Genomic DNA, 16,302 nt, shown 5'->3' on the forward strand with positions numbered 1-16,302 from the left:
AGACATATATATGGTACACAGGCACTTATACAGACAAAATAACTATACACATAAAAATAATAAAGGAATTTTAAACCATTAACACAAGGATAAGAAAATGTATTATATTCTGTAGGATTAAAATTTTAAAATGTGGGAAACCATAGAAGAATGATAAATAATTTTGGTGGCCATTTTCTGATAAGTGGTTTTACACTCACACCATTCATTGAAAAGTATAAAAGCTAGGTTTTCATTTTGTTTGAAAGAAATAAACTTACATATAAGTCTTGAAATGCATAGTTATAACACACTCTTCTGCTTTGAAAGTTTTAAAGTATACATTTTTACTTAATCATAATTTATATTAAAGATAAGAACATAGATCTGCTCCCTTAGTCAATATTGATGAGTTACTACTTTGATCTGGTTGTTGTAGGAAGAAAGTGTGGTGTCTTATAGACAAGGTCACTCCCTTCTTCAGGATAGCTCTAGTCCAGGAAGAAAGAGTTTAGAGTATTCCTTCAAGTGGTCACACAGCCAGGTTATTAAAGAACGAGAATCACGTACATGGTTTTCTATGTGATTTACTTCTATATGATTTCTATTTCTTAATGTAATACTGTCTTATTACCTATATAACTTCAATGTCAGATTAACCTGTGTTTAAGATCTCAAAACTGCCTTAATTAACAGGTGTGGTTCTGAGTGTGGTGGTGAGTCCTGGGGCAGGACAAAAGCCTGCGTATCTCCTGGTTCTGAATGCCAAAGACTTGAGTGAAATTGCCAGGGCTGAAGTGGAGACTAATATTCCTGTGACCTTCCATGGACTGTTCAAAAAACCATGAACGTATTCCAGGTGAGCAAAAATGGCTCTATGAGTAACGTCACTTGTCAGGCCTGAAAACCTGAGTTCAATCTCTGTGATCCACATCATGAAAGAACAGAACTTACTCCTGTCCTTTCACCTCTACACATACATTTTGGGACATATACACCCATGTGTAATAAATAAATGTAATTTTTATTTAAAAATACAGAAAATCATCAACGTAGTCTAGAAAGACATGTTTTTAATGGCAAAACCAAGAAGGCCAACTAGTCCCAAATCTATGATCAAATTCTATTTATTTTAGGGACTGAAGAGAAGACTCAGCAGTTAAGAGCACTGACTGCTCTTTGAGAAATCCTGAGTTCAGTTCACAATGACCAAATGGTGGCTCACAACCATCTGTAATGGGATCCAATGTCCTCTTCTGATGTATCTGAAGATAGCTACAGTGTGTGTGTGTGTGTGTGTGTGTGTGTGTGTGTGTGCAAAATAAATCTTAAAAAAAAACAGAAAAAAGAAAATAATTCTGTTTATTTTAGCTTGCTGTCTATCATGGTTTTAAGTCAAAGATGTACACAATTTTGCAGTGTTTTTCAGAAATTTCTGAGTTGGACAAGTAGTTTCTTTAAAAATTAAGTGATTATTTATATGATGATACTTTCTCTGTGAGATAAAAATTATTTTAAACACTTAGTAATCAAATATGAAAGGAATGTAGAGTTTGAAAAGCTGCCTTTTCTATAATAAAAGTTGTTTTTAGAAAGCTATCTTCTTACTTGCTTCAAATTATTAAAAATAATTTAAACATCTAAAAAAAGTCATCTATACTTGATTTGTATGTAACATTGCTCAAAAAAGAGAAAGTATACATACTGCAAAGCAACCATTTTCTTGTACCTGGGAATGTCATCTAAGACCTCATGGCAATATTTATAATTGCTAAAGAAGCAAGCTTATGAACTTAAACTTTTTCATTCCATACTACACTTTATTCCATTGAATGTAAGCAATGATTATTTCTGATTTCTCAGTGAGAAGACCTGTGTGTAGCTGACTAAGGGCTCCCATCAAATAATGTCTTAAAGATTAAATTAAATATTAAAGGCTATGTCATTAATAAAAGTAAATATGATAGTATACTAATCAGGGTTCTCTAAAGGAAGAGAATTGGTAAAGTAAGCTAATTTACTTGGTAAAGAAAGGAAAATTAATTTAAAAATTCAGATTAAGGGGTTGGGGATTTAGCTCAGTGGTAGAGCGCTTGCCTAGGAAGCGCAAGGCCCTGGGTTCGGTCCCCAGCTCTGAAAAAAAAAAAAAAGAACCAAAAAAAAAATTCAGATTAAATTAATTAAAAAAATGACTTTTTAAGGAAAAGCTACCCACTTGAGAGCTGATAGATCCACAACCCTTCTAGCAACAAATGAGTCTGTTTTAAGGATCAAATTTTTAGTTGAATTAGTATAACTTTCCCTGATAATGAGCAGTTATATTTAAAAAAATCTTCTTGAATTTCCATTTGGGGTGTCTTATGTTAACCTTAGTCAAAAAGGAAAAGACAATAAAACTTCTGATGTTCAAAAGGTTACTCGTTAGGTGAGCATGAACCTGTAATTCTAACACTTGGGAAGCTGAGGCAAGAGAATCAGAAATTCAAGACCAACATGACGTGCATAGTGAATTTAAGGGCTGCTGGTCTAGATAATAAGACCCTATATCAGAGAGAGAGAGAGGGGGGGGGGAGGAAGGGAGGAAATAACTATTAACTGATAATTTCCTCTTTGTTGACAATCTTGACAAAATCTCTGTAGTACATTCTAAAGCAGAAAATGCAAACAAGCATCAGAGAGAATCTATCTAAAAATCATATGACTGGTGCAGGAGAGATGGCTCAGCAGTTAAGAGCACTGACTGCTCTTCCAGAGGTCTTGAGTTCAATTCCCAGCAACCACATGGTGGCTCACAACCATCTGTAATGGGATCCGATGTCCTCTTCTGATGTGACTGAAGACAGCGACAGTGTATTCATATAAATAAATAAATCTTTTTAAAAAAAATCGTATGGCAGTATGACTACAGTACCCCACAATCTAAGAAATAAAACACCATGCTTTATGATATTCACCTGAAGGAAATGTGGGGATTTGAATAGAAATGCCCTTATAGGCTCCGATATTTGGATAATTGGTTATTAGGGAGTGGTGCTACTTAAAGAGATTATAAAGGATGGATTTGATGGAGTAGGTATGGCCTTGTTGAAGGAAGTGTGGCTTTGCTGAAGAAAGTGTGTCACTGTGGCTGGACTTTGGGGTTTCAGAAGCACAAGATAGATCCTCCTCCCCTCCCTCCTCCTCCCTCCTCTCCTCCTCCTCCTCCTCCTCCTCCTCCTCCTCCTCCTCCTCCTTCTTCTTCCTCTCTCTCTCTCTCTCTCTCTCTCCACCCCTGCAGCCTGTAGACCTAGATGTAGAATTCAGCTAACTACATCTCCAGCACCACTTGTTTTCATATCATGACGATAATGAGCTAAACCTCTGACACTGTAAGCCAGCCCCAATTAAATATTTTCCTTTATAAAAGCGGCCACGGTCATGATGTCTCCTCACAGTAACAAAATGTTGACTTAGAACGAATCTAGATACATCTTCTGTAGAACACCAAATTTATTAAAATTTAATGAGGATAATCTCTGAAAGCAGCCACAAATAAATTAACACTTGAGGGTACCCACTATGAACTAAGCTCTTTCATTCCCATACTTATGTATACATATGAGACAGTGATGCCTAGTTACTGTCTTAAAGAATAATAAAGCATTGGCTAAAATCTACATTGAAATAAAATATTTTCTCCTAGAAGTTTTGGCTTCTGATGACACCTAAACTATTCCAATTTATTTAAATTTTCATTTCAAATAAAACCACTACCATACTACTTAGCTGCCAAGACTGAATACATATAAAATTTTTAACTGCTCACTAACTCTTACAGTTGATTTGTAAACCATCCTTGAATAATAGCTTCCCTGGTGGGTGACGGTGGCATATCCCTTTAATCCTAGCACTTGGGAGGCAGAGGCAAGTGGATGTGAGTTTGAGGCCAGCCTGGTCTACAAAGCAAGTTCCAGGATAGCCCAGAATACAGACAAACACTGCATCAAATATAAATACATACATACATACATACATACATACATACATACATACATACATACATACCTCTCTGCTCCAAGTATTTTATCATGGTGGGGTTCTACAAAGCGCTGCCCAGACAATCTGTGCTCTTATTTTGCAATAAAAATTGAAGCTCAGCAAAATTAAACAAATTGACTCAGTTTCCATGTAACTGTAGGCTTTTCCACCCATGCACAAGTTCCCCAAAATAATGACTCTTTCTTTTTATATATGAATAAATGCCTAGGCCAATAGCATTGGATCATTTCAGCTAGCTCATTATACGATTTATCCCCCTTTAAACTACTCTATGTCATGCTATATGGTTAGTTAGTTACCTTTCCCCGGGTTCAAGTGTCTGTCTCCCACCTAACTCTTTTCCAGAATCTTGTCTCTTTCTGCTGGATGTCCCACCGTCTGATCCTACCTCAGTTCATTGGACACAGGCTTTTTATTGACAGGTGATGCTTCCACACAGATCTAGATCCATCTAGATCTATTTATCTAGATAAAGATTCTCTCTACATTCCACATTGTACAAATGACATTTAAACCCGTGAAACAAAATGAGACAGAGAAAAAAAAAGATAGACTGAAATGTTCAAGGACTGAGTTCAAGCCTGGCCCCCTCCCTAACTCTGTAAGACAAGTAAACACAGTATTGGGGCATGTCAGGAAAATATGAAGGAGCTCACAAAGAAGAGAAGACAGAACTATAAGCAGGAAAAAATCAAAGAGTTATGAAGACAATGCATTTTTAAAGTGTGTTCAACTATGTCAAAAGCTGTGATATACAAAATTAGAGGTGGTCTGGAAAATAAGGGGTGGATGAGAGCCTTAAACATTCTTTTCTATAAAGGACAGATTAGGAATAAGATAATAGTATAGTAACTGAGGCAGATATAATCCAAAATGTTCTTTAACTGAAAACTTACATTTATTTATACAATAAGGATGATACCATTGACAAAGAAAAATAAGAAAAAAGAAGACTTGGAGGACAATATCAAATGAACAGAAGAGAATGAGACCTGGATGCTTTCTTAACCACTTTCACATTGGATAAGTTCAGGAAGTTGATGGTTCACATACTAATAGTAAATAATAATATTAAAATAAATAATTGTGGAATTAAGGAAGAGGAAGATAGGAAAGTCAAAGATCACAAGGATGGATTGTTGATTGTGTCTTGTCACATTTGTTATGGATTAAGGGAAAACAAAAATAGTAGTTTCAAGGTAGAATATTTGAAATTAAGTAGGGTTTTTAGTAAGAAAAAATGATAGTATCAAGGCAAGGGCACAGAAATGCATGGCCAAGGAGTGTAGAAAAGACAAAGTCAAGTTATTACAATGTAGCATTAGCAATTATCTAAATGAATGCTGAGTCTCCAAAATTCGTCACTCATATACATGGACTTGGAGATACACAAACATGCACACATATACAAAAACACACAGAGAGACACAGAGAGTATGTGTATGTGTGAAAGAGACATAAAATAAAAGGAAGACACTGAGATCGGAATTGAATGTTTCTTCAGAGGAGAAAAGAATGGCAGGAAAAATGGCCAGTACCCATAATGTAAGGAGATCAGAAAAGAAACTAATTTGAAAAGGCTTTAAAGATACAGTATTATCACAACAGAGCTAAAGAGAAGAAAAACTGAAAATGGAAGGAGTTTTTTTCTTGATGATTGCCAAGTGGGGAAAATAAGAGTGAATAGACAACATCTAGACTTGCAGAATTAGAGACTAACGAATAAGATAGTTAAGGGAGTATGCGCATCTATAAAGGGCACTATGACAAGATTTCTTATACATACAAAGGATGAAGTGGTAGTTAAGTTATTAGTGTTTCAGAGAAAAATCAACTATATCCTCTGGGTGTCTTTCCAGAGCCAACACTGTTAACTTTCTCACACCTGCTTCCCATTGATGGAGGTGAGAACCCCTGCTGGTGGGGGTAGACCCAGAAACTTTCATCAGCCTTACTGATGATGGTTGTAGGAAGTACACGACAGTCTGAAGTGAAAGTAATCTTTCTGACTTCAGAGTACCAGAAATTGTTCTACATGCTCTGCATTAATTGTACTCAATTAACCCCCTAACAACTCTCTTCACATCTACTGATAAGGAAATAGATCTCGAAAATATAAAAATGAATGGACTGTGCTCTTATAGATCTCAGTGCTGTGGTTGCTTTCCACATACCTAGTATATGTGAGTTCTCCAGGGATAATAGGGTGAAAGAACTTATACAACCCACGGACCGTAAAGCTTAGTGTGAGAAGTTTATATTTAGGAGTGTGTGTGTGTGTGTGTGTGTGTGTGTGTGTGTGGTGTAACATCAAATAAAAGAGGTCACACTTGAAAAAGATTTAGTATATTTGTATACTTAATATGGGAATATGGGAGGGTTTGGGGTGAAAGGGGAAATGGAGAAATAATATAATTGTATTCTAATCTCAAATTTTAAATAAAAAGTAATTTAGGAGATAACAAAATTATAAACACACAAAAAGAACAAGGGGGCAGAGGGGAGGACAGAGGAGAGGAGGGGAGGGGAGGGGAGGGGAGGGAAGAAGAGAAGAGAAGAGAAGAGAAGAGAAGAAGAGAAGAGAAGAGAAGTACTTCATCAGTGATCAGGGGAGAGCCCTAGAACACAAGAAGGAGATCCACTAAAGTGAAGAGAGTTCTGGTAGACAGCTGTCCAATACAGACTCTAGAAGACTTCATTAGTTCAACTGAATACCCACCCCTGCAAACAGCTAAACAGAAAGAAGTGCTCTAAACTTATCTTTTTATTATTGTCAAGAATATTAATGTACTCACCAGTGCCTCTTCTCACTTCTATCCTTTGTTCTCCCTTCTCCCAACTTTCATAACTTTCCAGGTGAATAGCCAACTATTCTGTCTTCTAAGAACACGCCCTTATCAGACATATTCAATTTGTGGCATGCAGATTTCATTTAGCCCAGTATAACTACGAATGCAAGTCCAAGACAAAATTGTAGGCTTACTTAAAACACTATAAGATTGTGTTGCCATGTTTTATGCCTGTGTGTGTGTGTGTGTGTGTTTAAAATGAATCTGTGATTCTTAAGCCTGAACTTTGTAGATAATAATGTTATGTCATACTGTCAAAAGGTTGAACATGCTCAAATCTACATAATCCTAAATAGGACCTAGACACTCCTGCAGAAGGCATGCATCAGTCTTCATGGTTTAATCTGCTTGATTGTTAATGTGTTACTGACACTGTCTAGAGAAGTTTATTACATACTTATATACTCACATGGTTGAGATATATAGATATAGATATATATCATATGTAATGGATATATACATGGGCCAGCAAATCATATTATTCTGAAAAAATGAATTCAAGCATGCAGAGAAAAAGATGTTTACTTCACAAAGAATGGAATCTATGGTAGAGACTTCACAGATTAGTGAAGAAAAAAGAAAGTAATTTCTTGTTTATGTGATAATCTTTTTCTAAGGGAACAGATAGAGAGAAAAGCTAACAGCCACAATACATTGGGGCTACTATGTCCCAGACTATATTTTAATCACATTACAGACAGTATATCATTTGATGCAATCTTTGTCATGAAGATGAGGAAGCTGAAGATTCAAAGGGTTTCTGTGACTTACCTAAAATCTCTTGTTGATCAGATCGTGGAACAAGACTGTCTTTGTCTTTCAGCTATCATCAGTTTGGGGCTCCTGAACATCATCTGCTACCATTGTAGTGTCCCTTCCAGTTCTCCTAACCCCTCACTCCCTCTTCAGCTCTTGATCCCCCCCCCCTTTTTTATATTTTACTTCTTCTCTACCCCATTTATTGCTACCTCTACTAACCACTACTAACTGGTGAGTGCATCATGCTGGTAAAGACAGTTAAGAGGAGACTGTCTTCTACAGGCAGCCAAGACAGAGATTGACCACTAGGAGACCACAGTGATATATTCTCTCCAACAAGGCCAGACCTATTCCAGTAAGGCTATACCTCCTAATAGTGCCAGTTCCCATGAGCTATGAATATTGATATCACCACAACCCCGGGTATTTGAATGTTAAATTTATTTTTTCTGTTATAATGAAACTTATCCCTGCTTCAATTCTGTGTTACTGTCCCAAATCTACCATCATCTTTTTCACTTGCTTTTAATTACTTCTTTTGTACTACAGACACTGAGTAAACTGTTATAAAGATATTTAAAATAGTAATTTATCAATTCATTTCGAACAACCACCAGAGTAAGACAGAAATTATACTGAGTGTTCTTTGATTCACTATCACTATGTGGTCTTCAAAGGACTTTGTTTGGTTTAATTTGAGTAAATACTTTTTATTGAACTCAAATTTTCCCTGCTAGTCTAGGTGTCCTCTGAGTTTTTTTAAAAATAACTTCTAACTACTATCATGATATGTTTCTGTGTCCAAAGATATATGAAATAATTTCAGATATTATGTTATAAACAATATTCAAATGGAAAATTAAATTTTATTATTAAAAGTAGCATCAAATGTTTCTTCAGTTTTTTTCCATCTTTATTAAATTGGTTATTTTTATTTACATTTCAAATGTTATTCCTTTCCCGGTTTCCAGGGCCAATATACCCCTCCCTCCCCTTCTCTAGGGTGTTCCCTCCCCATCCTCCCCTATTACCACCCTCCCCTTGGCAGGATCAAGGGGTTCTGCTTCCACTGGTGCCCCTACTAGGCTATTCATTGCTACCTATGAATTTGGAGCCCAGGGTCAGTCCATGTATAGTCTTTGGGTAGTGGCTTAGTCCCTGGAAGCTCTGGTTGGTTGGCATTGTTGTTCATATGGGGTCTCAAGCCCCTTCAGCTCTTTCAGTCCTTTCTCTGATTCCTTCAACGGGGGTCCCGTTCTCAGTGGTTTGCTGCTGGCATTCGCCTATGTATTTGATATTCTCTGGCTGTGTCTCTCAGGAGAGATCTACATCTGGTTCCTATCAACCTGTACTTCTTAGCTTCATCCATCTTATCTAGTTTGGTGGCTGTATATGTATGGGCCACATGTGGGGCAGGCTCTGAATGTCCATTCCTTCAGTCTCTGTTCTGAACTTTGCCACCCTATCCCCTCCTATGGGTATTCTTGTTCCTCTTTTAAAGAAGGAGTGAAGAATCTGCATTTTTGTCATCCTTCTTGAGTTTCATGTGTTCATGAGTTTCATCTTGGGTCATTCAAGCCTTTGGGCAAATATCCACTTATCAATGAGTGCATACCATGTGTGTTTTCTGTGATTGGGTTACCTCACTCAGGATGATATTTTCTCGTTCCATCCATTTGCCTATGAATTTCTTGAAGTCATTGATTTTGATAGCTGAGTAATACTCCATTGTGTAGATGTACCATGTTTTCTGTATCCATTCCTCTGTTGAAGGTCATCTGGGTTCTTTCCAGCTTCTGGCTATTATAAATAAGGCTTCTATGAACATAGTGGAGCACGTGTCTTTGTTGTATGTTGGAGCACCTTTTGGGTATATGCCCAGAGAGGTACAGCTGGGTCCTCAGGTAGTGCAAGGTCCAATTTTCTGAGGAACCTCCATACTGATTTCCAGAATGATTGCACCAGTCTGAAATCCCACCAACAATGGAAGAGTGTTCCTCTTTCTCCACATCCTCGCCAGCATCTGCTGTCAACTGAATTTTTGATCTTAGCCATTCTCACTGGTGTGAGGTGGAATCTCAGGGTTGTTTTGATTTGCATTTCCCTTATGACTAAAGATGTTGAACATTTCTTTAGGTGCTTCTCAGCCATTCGACATTCCTCAGCTGTGAATTCTTTGTTTAGCTCTGAACGCCATTTTTAATAGGGTTATTTGTCTCCCTGCGGTCTAGTTTCTTGAGTTCTTTGTATATTTTGGATATAAGCCCTCTCTCAGTTGTAGGATTGGTAAAAATCTTTTCCCAATCTCTTGGTTGCCTTTTTGTCCTAACAATAGTGTCCTTTGCCTTACAGAAGCTTTGTAGTTTTATGAGATCCCATTTGTCAATTCTTGATCTTAGAGCATAAGACATTGGTGGTTTGTTCAGGAAATGTTCCCCAGTGCCCATGTGTTCGAGATTCTTCCCCACTTTTTCTTCGATTAGTTTGAGTGTATCTGATTTGATGTGGAGGTCCTTGATCCACTTGAACTTAAGCTTTGTACATGGTGATAAGAATGGATCGATCTGCATTCTTCTACATGCTGACCTCAAGTTGAACCAGCACCATTTGTTGAAAACTCTCCTTTGTCAAAGATCAAGTGACCATAGATGTGTGGGTTCATTTCTGGGTCTTTAATTCTATTCCACTGATCTATCTGCCTGTCTGTAACAATACCATGCAGTTTTTATCACTATTGCTCTGTAATACTGCTTGAAGTCAGGGATGGTGATTTCCCCCAGAAGTTCTTTTATTATTGAGTATCGTTTTCGCTATTCTGGGTTTTTTGTTATTTGAAATGAATTTGCAAATTACTCTTTCTATCTCTATAAAGAATTGGGTAGGAATTTTGATAGGGATTGCATTGAATCTGTAGATTGCTTTTGGCAAAATGGCCATCTTTACTATATTAATCCTGCCAATCCATGAGCATGTAAGATCTTTCCATCTTCTGAGATCTTCCTCAATTTCTTTCTTCAGAGACTTGAAGTTCTTGTCAGACAAATCTTTCACTTGCTTTATTAAAGTCATACCAAGATATTTTATATTATTTGGGACTATTGTGAAGGGTGTCATTTCCTTAATTTCTTTCTCAGCCTATTTATCCTTTGAGTAGAGGAAGGCTACTGATTTGTTTGACTTAATTTTATACCCCAACACTTTGTTGAAGGTGTTTATCAGGATAAGTATTTCTCTGGTGGAACTTTTGTGGTCACTTATGTACACTATCATATCGTCTGCAAATAGTGATATTTTGATTTCTTCCTTTCCAATCTTTATCCCTTTGATCTCCTTTTGTTGTCTGATTGCTCTGGCTAGGACTTCCAGAACTATATTGAATAAGTAGGGAGAGAGTGGGCAGCCTTGTCTAGTCCCTGATTTTAGTGGGATTGCTTCAAGTTTCTTTCCATTTAGTTTGATGTTATCTACTGATATGTTCTATATGGCTTTTACTATGTTTAGATATGGGCCTTGAATTCCTGTTCTTTCCAGGACTTTTATCATGAAGGGGTGTTGAATTTTGTCAAATGCTTTCTCAGAATCTAATGAAATGACCATGTGGTTCTTATCTCTGAGTTTGTTTATATAGTGGATTACATCGATGGATTGTCGTATATTAAACCATCCCTGTATCCCTGGGATGAAGCCTAGTTGATCATGATAGATGATCATTTTGATGTATTCTTGGATTCGATTTGCAAGAATTTTATTGACTATTTTTGTGTCAGTATTCATAAGGGAAATTGATCAGAAGTTCTCTTTCTTTGTTCAGTCTTTGTATGGTTTCAGTATAAGAGTAATTGTGGCTTCATAGAAGGAATTTGGTAGTGCTTCATCTGTTTCTATTTTGTGTAATAGTTTGGACAGTGTGGGTATGAGGTCTTCTATGAAGGTCTGATAGAATTCTGCACTGAACCCATCTGGACCTGGGATCTTCTTGGGTGGGAGACTTTTTTTTTCCCATCTTTATTAACTTGGATATTTCTTATTTACATTTCGATTGTTATTCCCTTTCCCGGTTTCCAGGCCAACATCCCCCTAACCCCTCACCCTCCCCTTCTACATGGATGTTCCCCTCCCCATGTTCCCCCCTTACCACCCTCCCCCCAACAATCATGTTCACTGGGTGTTCAGTTTTGGCAGGACCAAGGGCTTTGGTTGGGAGACTTTTAATAACTGCTTCTACTTCTTTAGGAGTTATGGGCTTGCTAAGATGGTTTATTTATTCCTGATTTAACTTTGGTACCTGAAAGCTGTCTAGAAAATTGTCCATTTCCTCCAGGTTTTCCAGTTTTGTTGAATATAGGCTTTTGTAATAGGATCTTATGATTTTTTTAATTTCTACAAATTCTCTTGTTACGTCTCCCTTTTCATTTCTGATTTTGTTAATTTGGATACACTCTCTGTGCCCTCTGGTTTGTCTGGCTAAGGGTTTATCTATCTTGTTGATTTTCTCAAAGAACCAGCTCCTGGTTTTGTTGATTCTTTGTATACTCCTTTTCGTATCTACTTGGTTGATTTCAGCCCTGAGTTTGATTTTTCCTGCCTTCTGCTCCTCTTGGGTTTATTTATTTCTTTTTGTTCTAGAGCTTTAAGGTGTGCTGTCAAGCTGTTGACATATGCTCTTTCCTGTTTTTGGGGGTTTTTTTTGTTTGTTTGTTTGTTTGTTTGTTTTTTGCAGGCACTCGGAGCTATGAGTTTTCCCCTTAGCACAGCTTTCATTGTGTCCCATAAGTTTGGTTATGTTGTATCTTCATTTTCATTAAATTCTAAGAAGTCTTTAATTTCTTTCTTTATTTCTTCCTTGACCAAGTTGTCATTGAGTAGAGCATTGCTCAACTTCCAAGCTTTCTGTCATTATTGTTGTTATTGTAGACCAGTCTTAGTGTGTGGTGATCTGATAGGATGCATGGGATTATCTTCCTGTATTTGTTGAGGCCTGTTTTGTGACTGATTATATGGTCAATTTTGGAGAAGGTTCCATGAGGTGCCGAGAAGAAGGTATATTCTTTTGTTTTAGGATGGAATGTTCTATAAATATCTGTTAAATCCATTTGGTTCATAACTTCTGTTACTTTCTCTCAATCTCTGTTTAATTTCTGTTTCCATAATCTGTCCATTGATAAAAGTGGGGTGTTGAAATCTCCTACTATTATTGTGTGAAATGCAATGTGTGCTTTGAGCTTTAGTAAGGTTTCTTATATGAATGTAGGTACCCTTGCATTTGGAGCATAGATATTTAGGATTGAGAGTTAATCTTGATGGATTTTTCCTTGATGACTATGAAGTGTCCTTCCTTATCTTTTTTAATGACTTTTGGTTGAAAGTCAATTTTACTTGATATTAGAAAGGCAACTCCTGTTCGTTTCTTCGGGCCATTTGCTTGGAAAGTTGTTTTTCAGTCATTTACTCTGAGGTAGTGTCTGTCTTTGTCTCCGAGGTGTGTTTCCTGCATGCAGCAAAATTCTGGGTCCTTTTTACGTATCTATTCTGTTAGTCTATGTCTTTTATTGGGTAATTGAGTTCATTGATGTTGAGAGATACTAAGGAATAGTGATCGTCGCTTCCTGTTATTTTCATTGTTAGAGGTGAAATTATGTTCGTTTGTCTCTTTTGGTTTCATTGCAAGGAAATTATATTCTTGCTTTCTGTATGGTATAGTTTCTCTCCTTGTGTTGGAGTTTTCCATCTATTTTCCTTTGTAGGGCTGGATTTGTAGAACGATATTGCGTAAATTTGGTTTTGTCACAAAATAGGTTGGTTTCTCCATCTATGCTAATCGAAAGTTTTGCTGGATACATAAACTTGGGCTGGCATTTGTGTTCTCTTAGGGTCTGTATGACATCTGTCCAGGATCTTCTGGATTTCATATTCTCTGGTGAGAAGTCTGATAAAATTCTTATAGGTCTGCCTTTATATGTTACTTGACCTTTTTCCCTTACTACTTTTAATATTCTTTCTTTGTTTTGTGCATTTGGTGTTTTAACTATTATGTGACAGGAGGAATATCTCTTGTGGTCCAATCTATTTGGAGTTCTGTAGGTTTCTTGTATGTTTATGGGCATCTCTTTCTTTAGGTTAAGGAAGTTTTCTTCTATGATTTTGTTGAAGATATTTACTGGCCCTTTAAGTTGGGAGTCTTCACTTTCTTCTATACCTATTATCCTTAGGTTTGATCTTCTCATTGTGTCCTGGATTTCCTGTATGTTTTGGGCTAGGAGATTTTTGTGCTTTACATTATCTTTGACAGTTGTGTTGATGTTTTCTATGGTATCTTCTGCTCCTGAGATTCTCTCTTCTATCTCTTGTATTCTGTTGGTGATGCTTGTATCTATGACTTCTTGTCTCTTCCTTTGGTTTTCTATATCCAGGATTGTCTCCCTTTGTGATTTCTTTATTGTTTCTATTTCCATTTTTAACTCCTGGATGGTTTTGTTCATTTCCTTCTCCTGTTTGTTGTTTTTTCCAGTAGTTCTTTAAGGGATTTTTGTGTTTCCTCTTTAAGGACTTCTAGTTGTTTACTTGTGTTGTCCTGTATTTCCTTAAGGGAGTTATTTATGACCTTCTTAAAGTCCTGCATCATCATAATAAAATGTGATTTTAAATCTAGATCTTGCTTTTCTGGTGTGTTTGGATATCCACCCTTTGCTTTGGTGGGAGAAGTGGTCTCTGATGGTGCCAAGTAGTCTTGGTTTCTGTTGCTTGGGTTCCTGTGCTTGCCTCTCACCACCAGGTTGTCTCTGGTGTTAACTTGTCTTGCTGTTTCTGACAGTGGCTTGACCATCCTGTAGGCCTGTGTGTCAGGAGTGCTGTAGACCTGTTTTCCTGTTTTCTTTCAGCCAGTTATGGAAAGAGTGTTCTGCTCTCAGGTGTCTAGTCGTTCCTGTCCACTGGCTTTTAGCTCTTCCTGTGGGCAGGAACCAGAAGGGTCCTGCCCCTACTTCTCCTAGGTCCCTGTGTGCAGGGGGCACAGATGGCATAAGGTGTTTTATGTGGACAGAGAGTAGTCTCTGGTTTACCAGGAGTGTCTGCCCCTCTGAAGGTCTAGCTCTCCCACTCACCCCCAGCCCCCATGGGATTAGGGTGCAGGAAGCTGTTTGACAGGTTCAGTTCAGATCTAGGCATAGTCAGGATGAGCTACAGGGCTCCTGCAGCTTGACTGCTCCTATATTCCTGTGTCCAGAGGCACCAGGCAGTTTCCTCTTTGGCCAGGGATGTGGGCAAAGGTGGGCAGAAGTGGCAGTCTCTCCTGCCCTGCAGTCTCAGGATTTCCCGCACTTCTGGCTCTCTCTCTCCCACGGAATTTGGGAGCAGGGAGTTGTGGTCAGGGATCAGCAAGGTTCGGGCGCCAGCAGAAACTGGAAGTGCCCGGTCCCAGAGGAATTCTGCCTTTGTGTGTCCTGAGTCTACCAGGCAGGTCACTTGAAGCAGAAAAGTTGGTCTTACCTCTGGTCTCTGGCCGGAAGTTGCTCCTCGGGGCTGGCTTTCAGCTCTTTCCATGAGGGCAGCAACCGGAAGGGCCCTGCCCCTACTGCTCCTAGGTCCCTGTACTCAGCGAAGCCATAGATCCCTCCATATGTATTCTTTGGTTGGTAGTTTAGTTCCTGGGAGTTCTGGGGGAGTCTGGCTGGGAGGTATGGAGTAGTTGCTGAGTCCCAGGGAGAGGAAGAAGAACAATGGCATTGAAATATGGTGGGCAGATGAGAAATAGTAAAAATGAGATCATTGAATAAGCAGAAACTTAACAGGGGTTTGGACTTTATCCTAAGCAATATTGATATTGGAGGGATTTGAAGCAGACAGTAAGCTTATCTGATAGTTTGAAACATGCTGTCAGCTGTGAGCAGGGTCTACCATAAGAAAAAAACTGAATAACTAAACATGACACCCAGAGTCAGGGTGCTTAAAATGGGTAAGAAACACACAAAGGTCCATGATGAGTGATAGGAAAGTGAGTTTCAATGTTGGGTTGTTTTTTAAATTGGGTGAATTTCAATAATTTAGTTAACATTTCTAAGTTTTGGTTTCTCTTTGCAGAAAATAGAAATAATGATAACAAGTAAGTACTGACCACCTAAGTTGTAAAGATAAAATATTAATAGATAGATGTTTAGCCCAGTTTCTGGAACAACAAATATTGACTATAAACCCTAAAAGCTGAGAATGAGGCTATAAACATATCAGATTTACTGGAAATGAACATTTATATAGACTGCTATTGTGAGTACCAAAGTTACTAGGGAAACTCAGAGGACTTCTAATAGTTACTTTTCTCATTGCTTCAACAGAATACCTGACAAAAGCCACTTAAAAGGGAGTTTATTTTGGCTCATGGCTTGAGAAAATAGAATCCATCATGGTGAGGAACATGTGGTTAATGTGCGAGCCTGTTTGTCACCCTGTGCACTCAACCTAGAGGCAGAGATAGATGAAATGCTGTTGCTCTGCTTGCCTTTGCCTTTTTTATTCACTCAGGGACTTCACTATATAGAATGATGCTGCCCACACTCAAAGTGTTCTTTCTTCCTCAGTTAAATGTCTCTGAACATTTCTTCACAGTTCTCTTCAGAGGTGCATTTCCTACGTGATCTTAAACATAGGCAGTTGACTATGAAGATTAACCATCACAAGAATGCTG

The 16,302-nt window shown here is 37.9% G+C and overlaps 1 protein-coding gene across 1 annotated transcript in view; it reads left to right on the forward strand.

The window, feature by feature from the left end:
• Rpe65 (retinoid isomerohydrolase RPE65) overlaps nt 1-16,302 on the forward strand; it is a 61,373-nt gene that overhangs the window by 21,723 nt on the left and 23,348 nt on the right. The window contains exon 14 of the mRNA XM_032897084.1: nt 676-838. Coding sequence (XP_032752975.1) covers nt 676-827 — 152 coding nt within the window. The 3' untranslated portion in view covers nt 828-838. The remainder of the gene's footprint in view (nt 1-675; nt 839-16,302) is intronic.

Source organism: Rattus rattus, chromosome 3 (genome assembly GCF_011064425.1).
Source record: "Rattus rattus isolate New Zealand chromosome 3, Rrattus_CSIRO_v1, whole genome shotgun sequence".
NCBI lineage: Eukaryota > Metazoa > Chordata > Mammalia > Rodentia > Muridae > Rattus > Rattus rattus.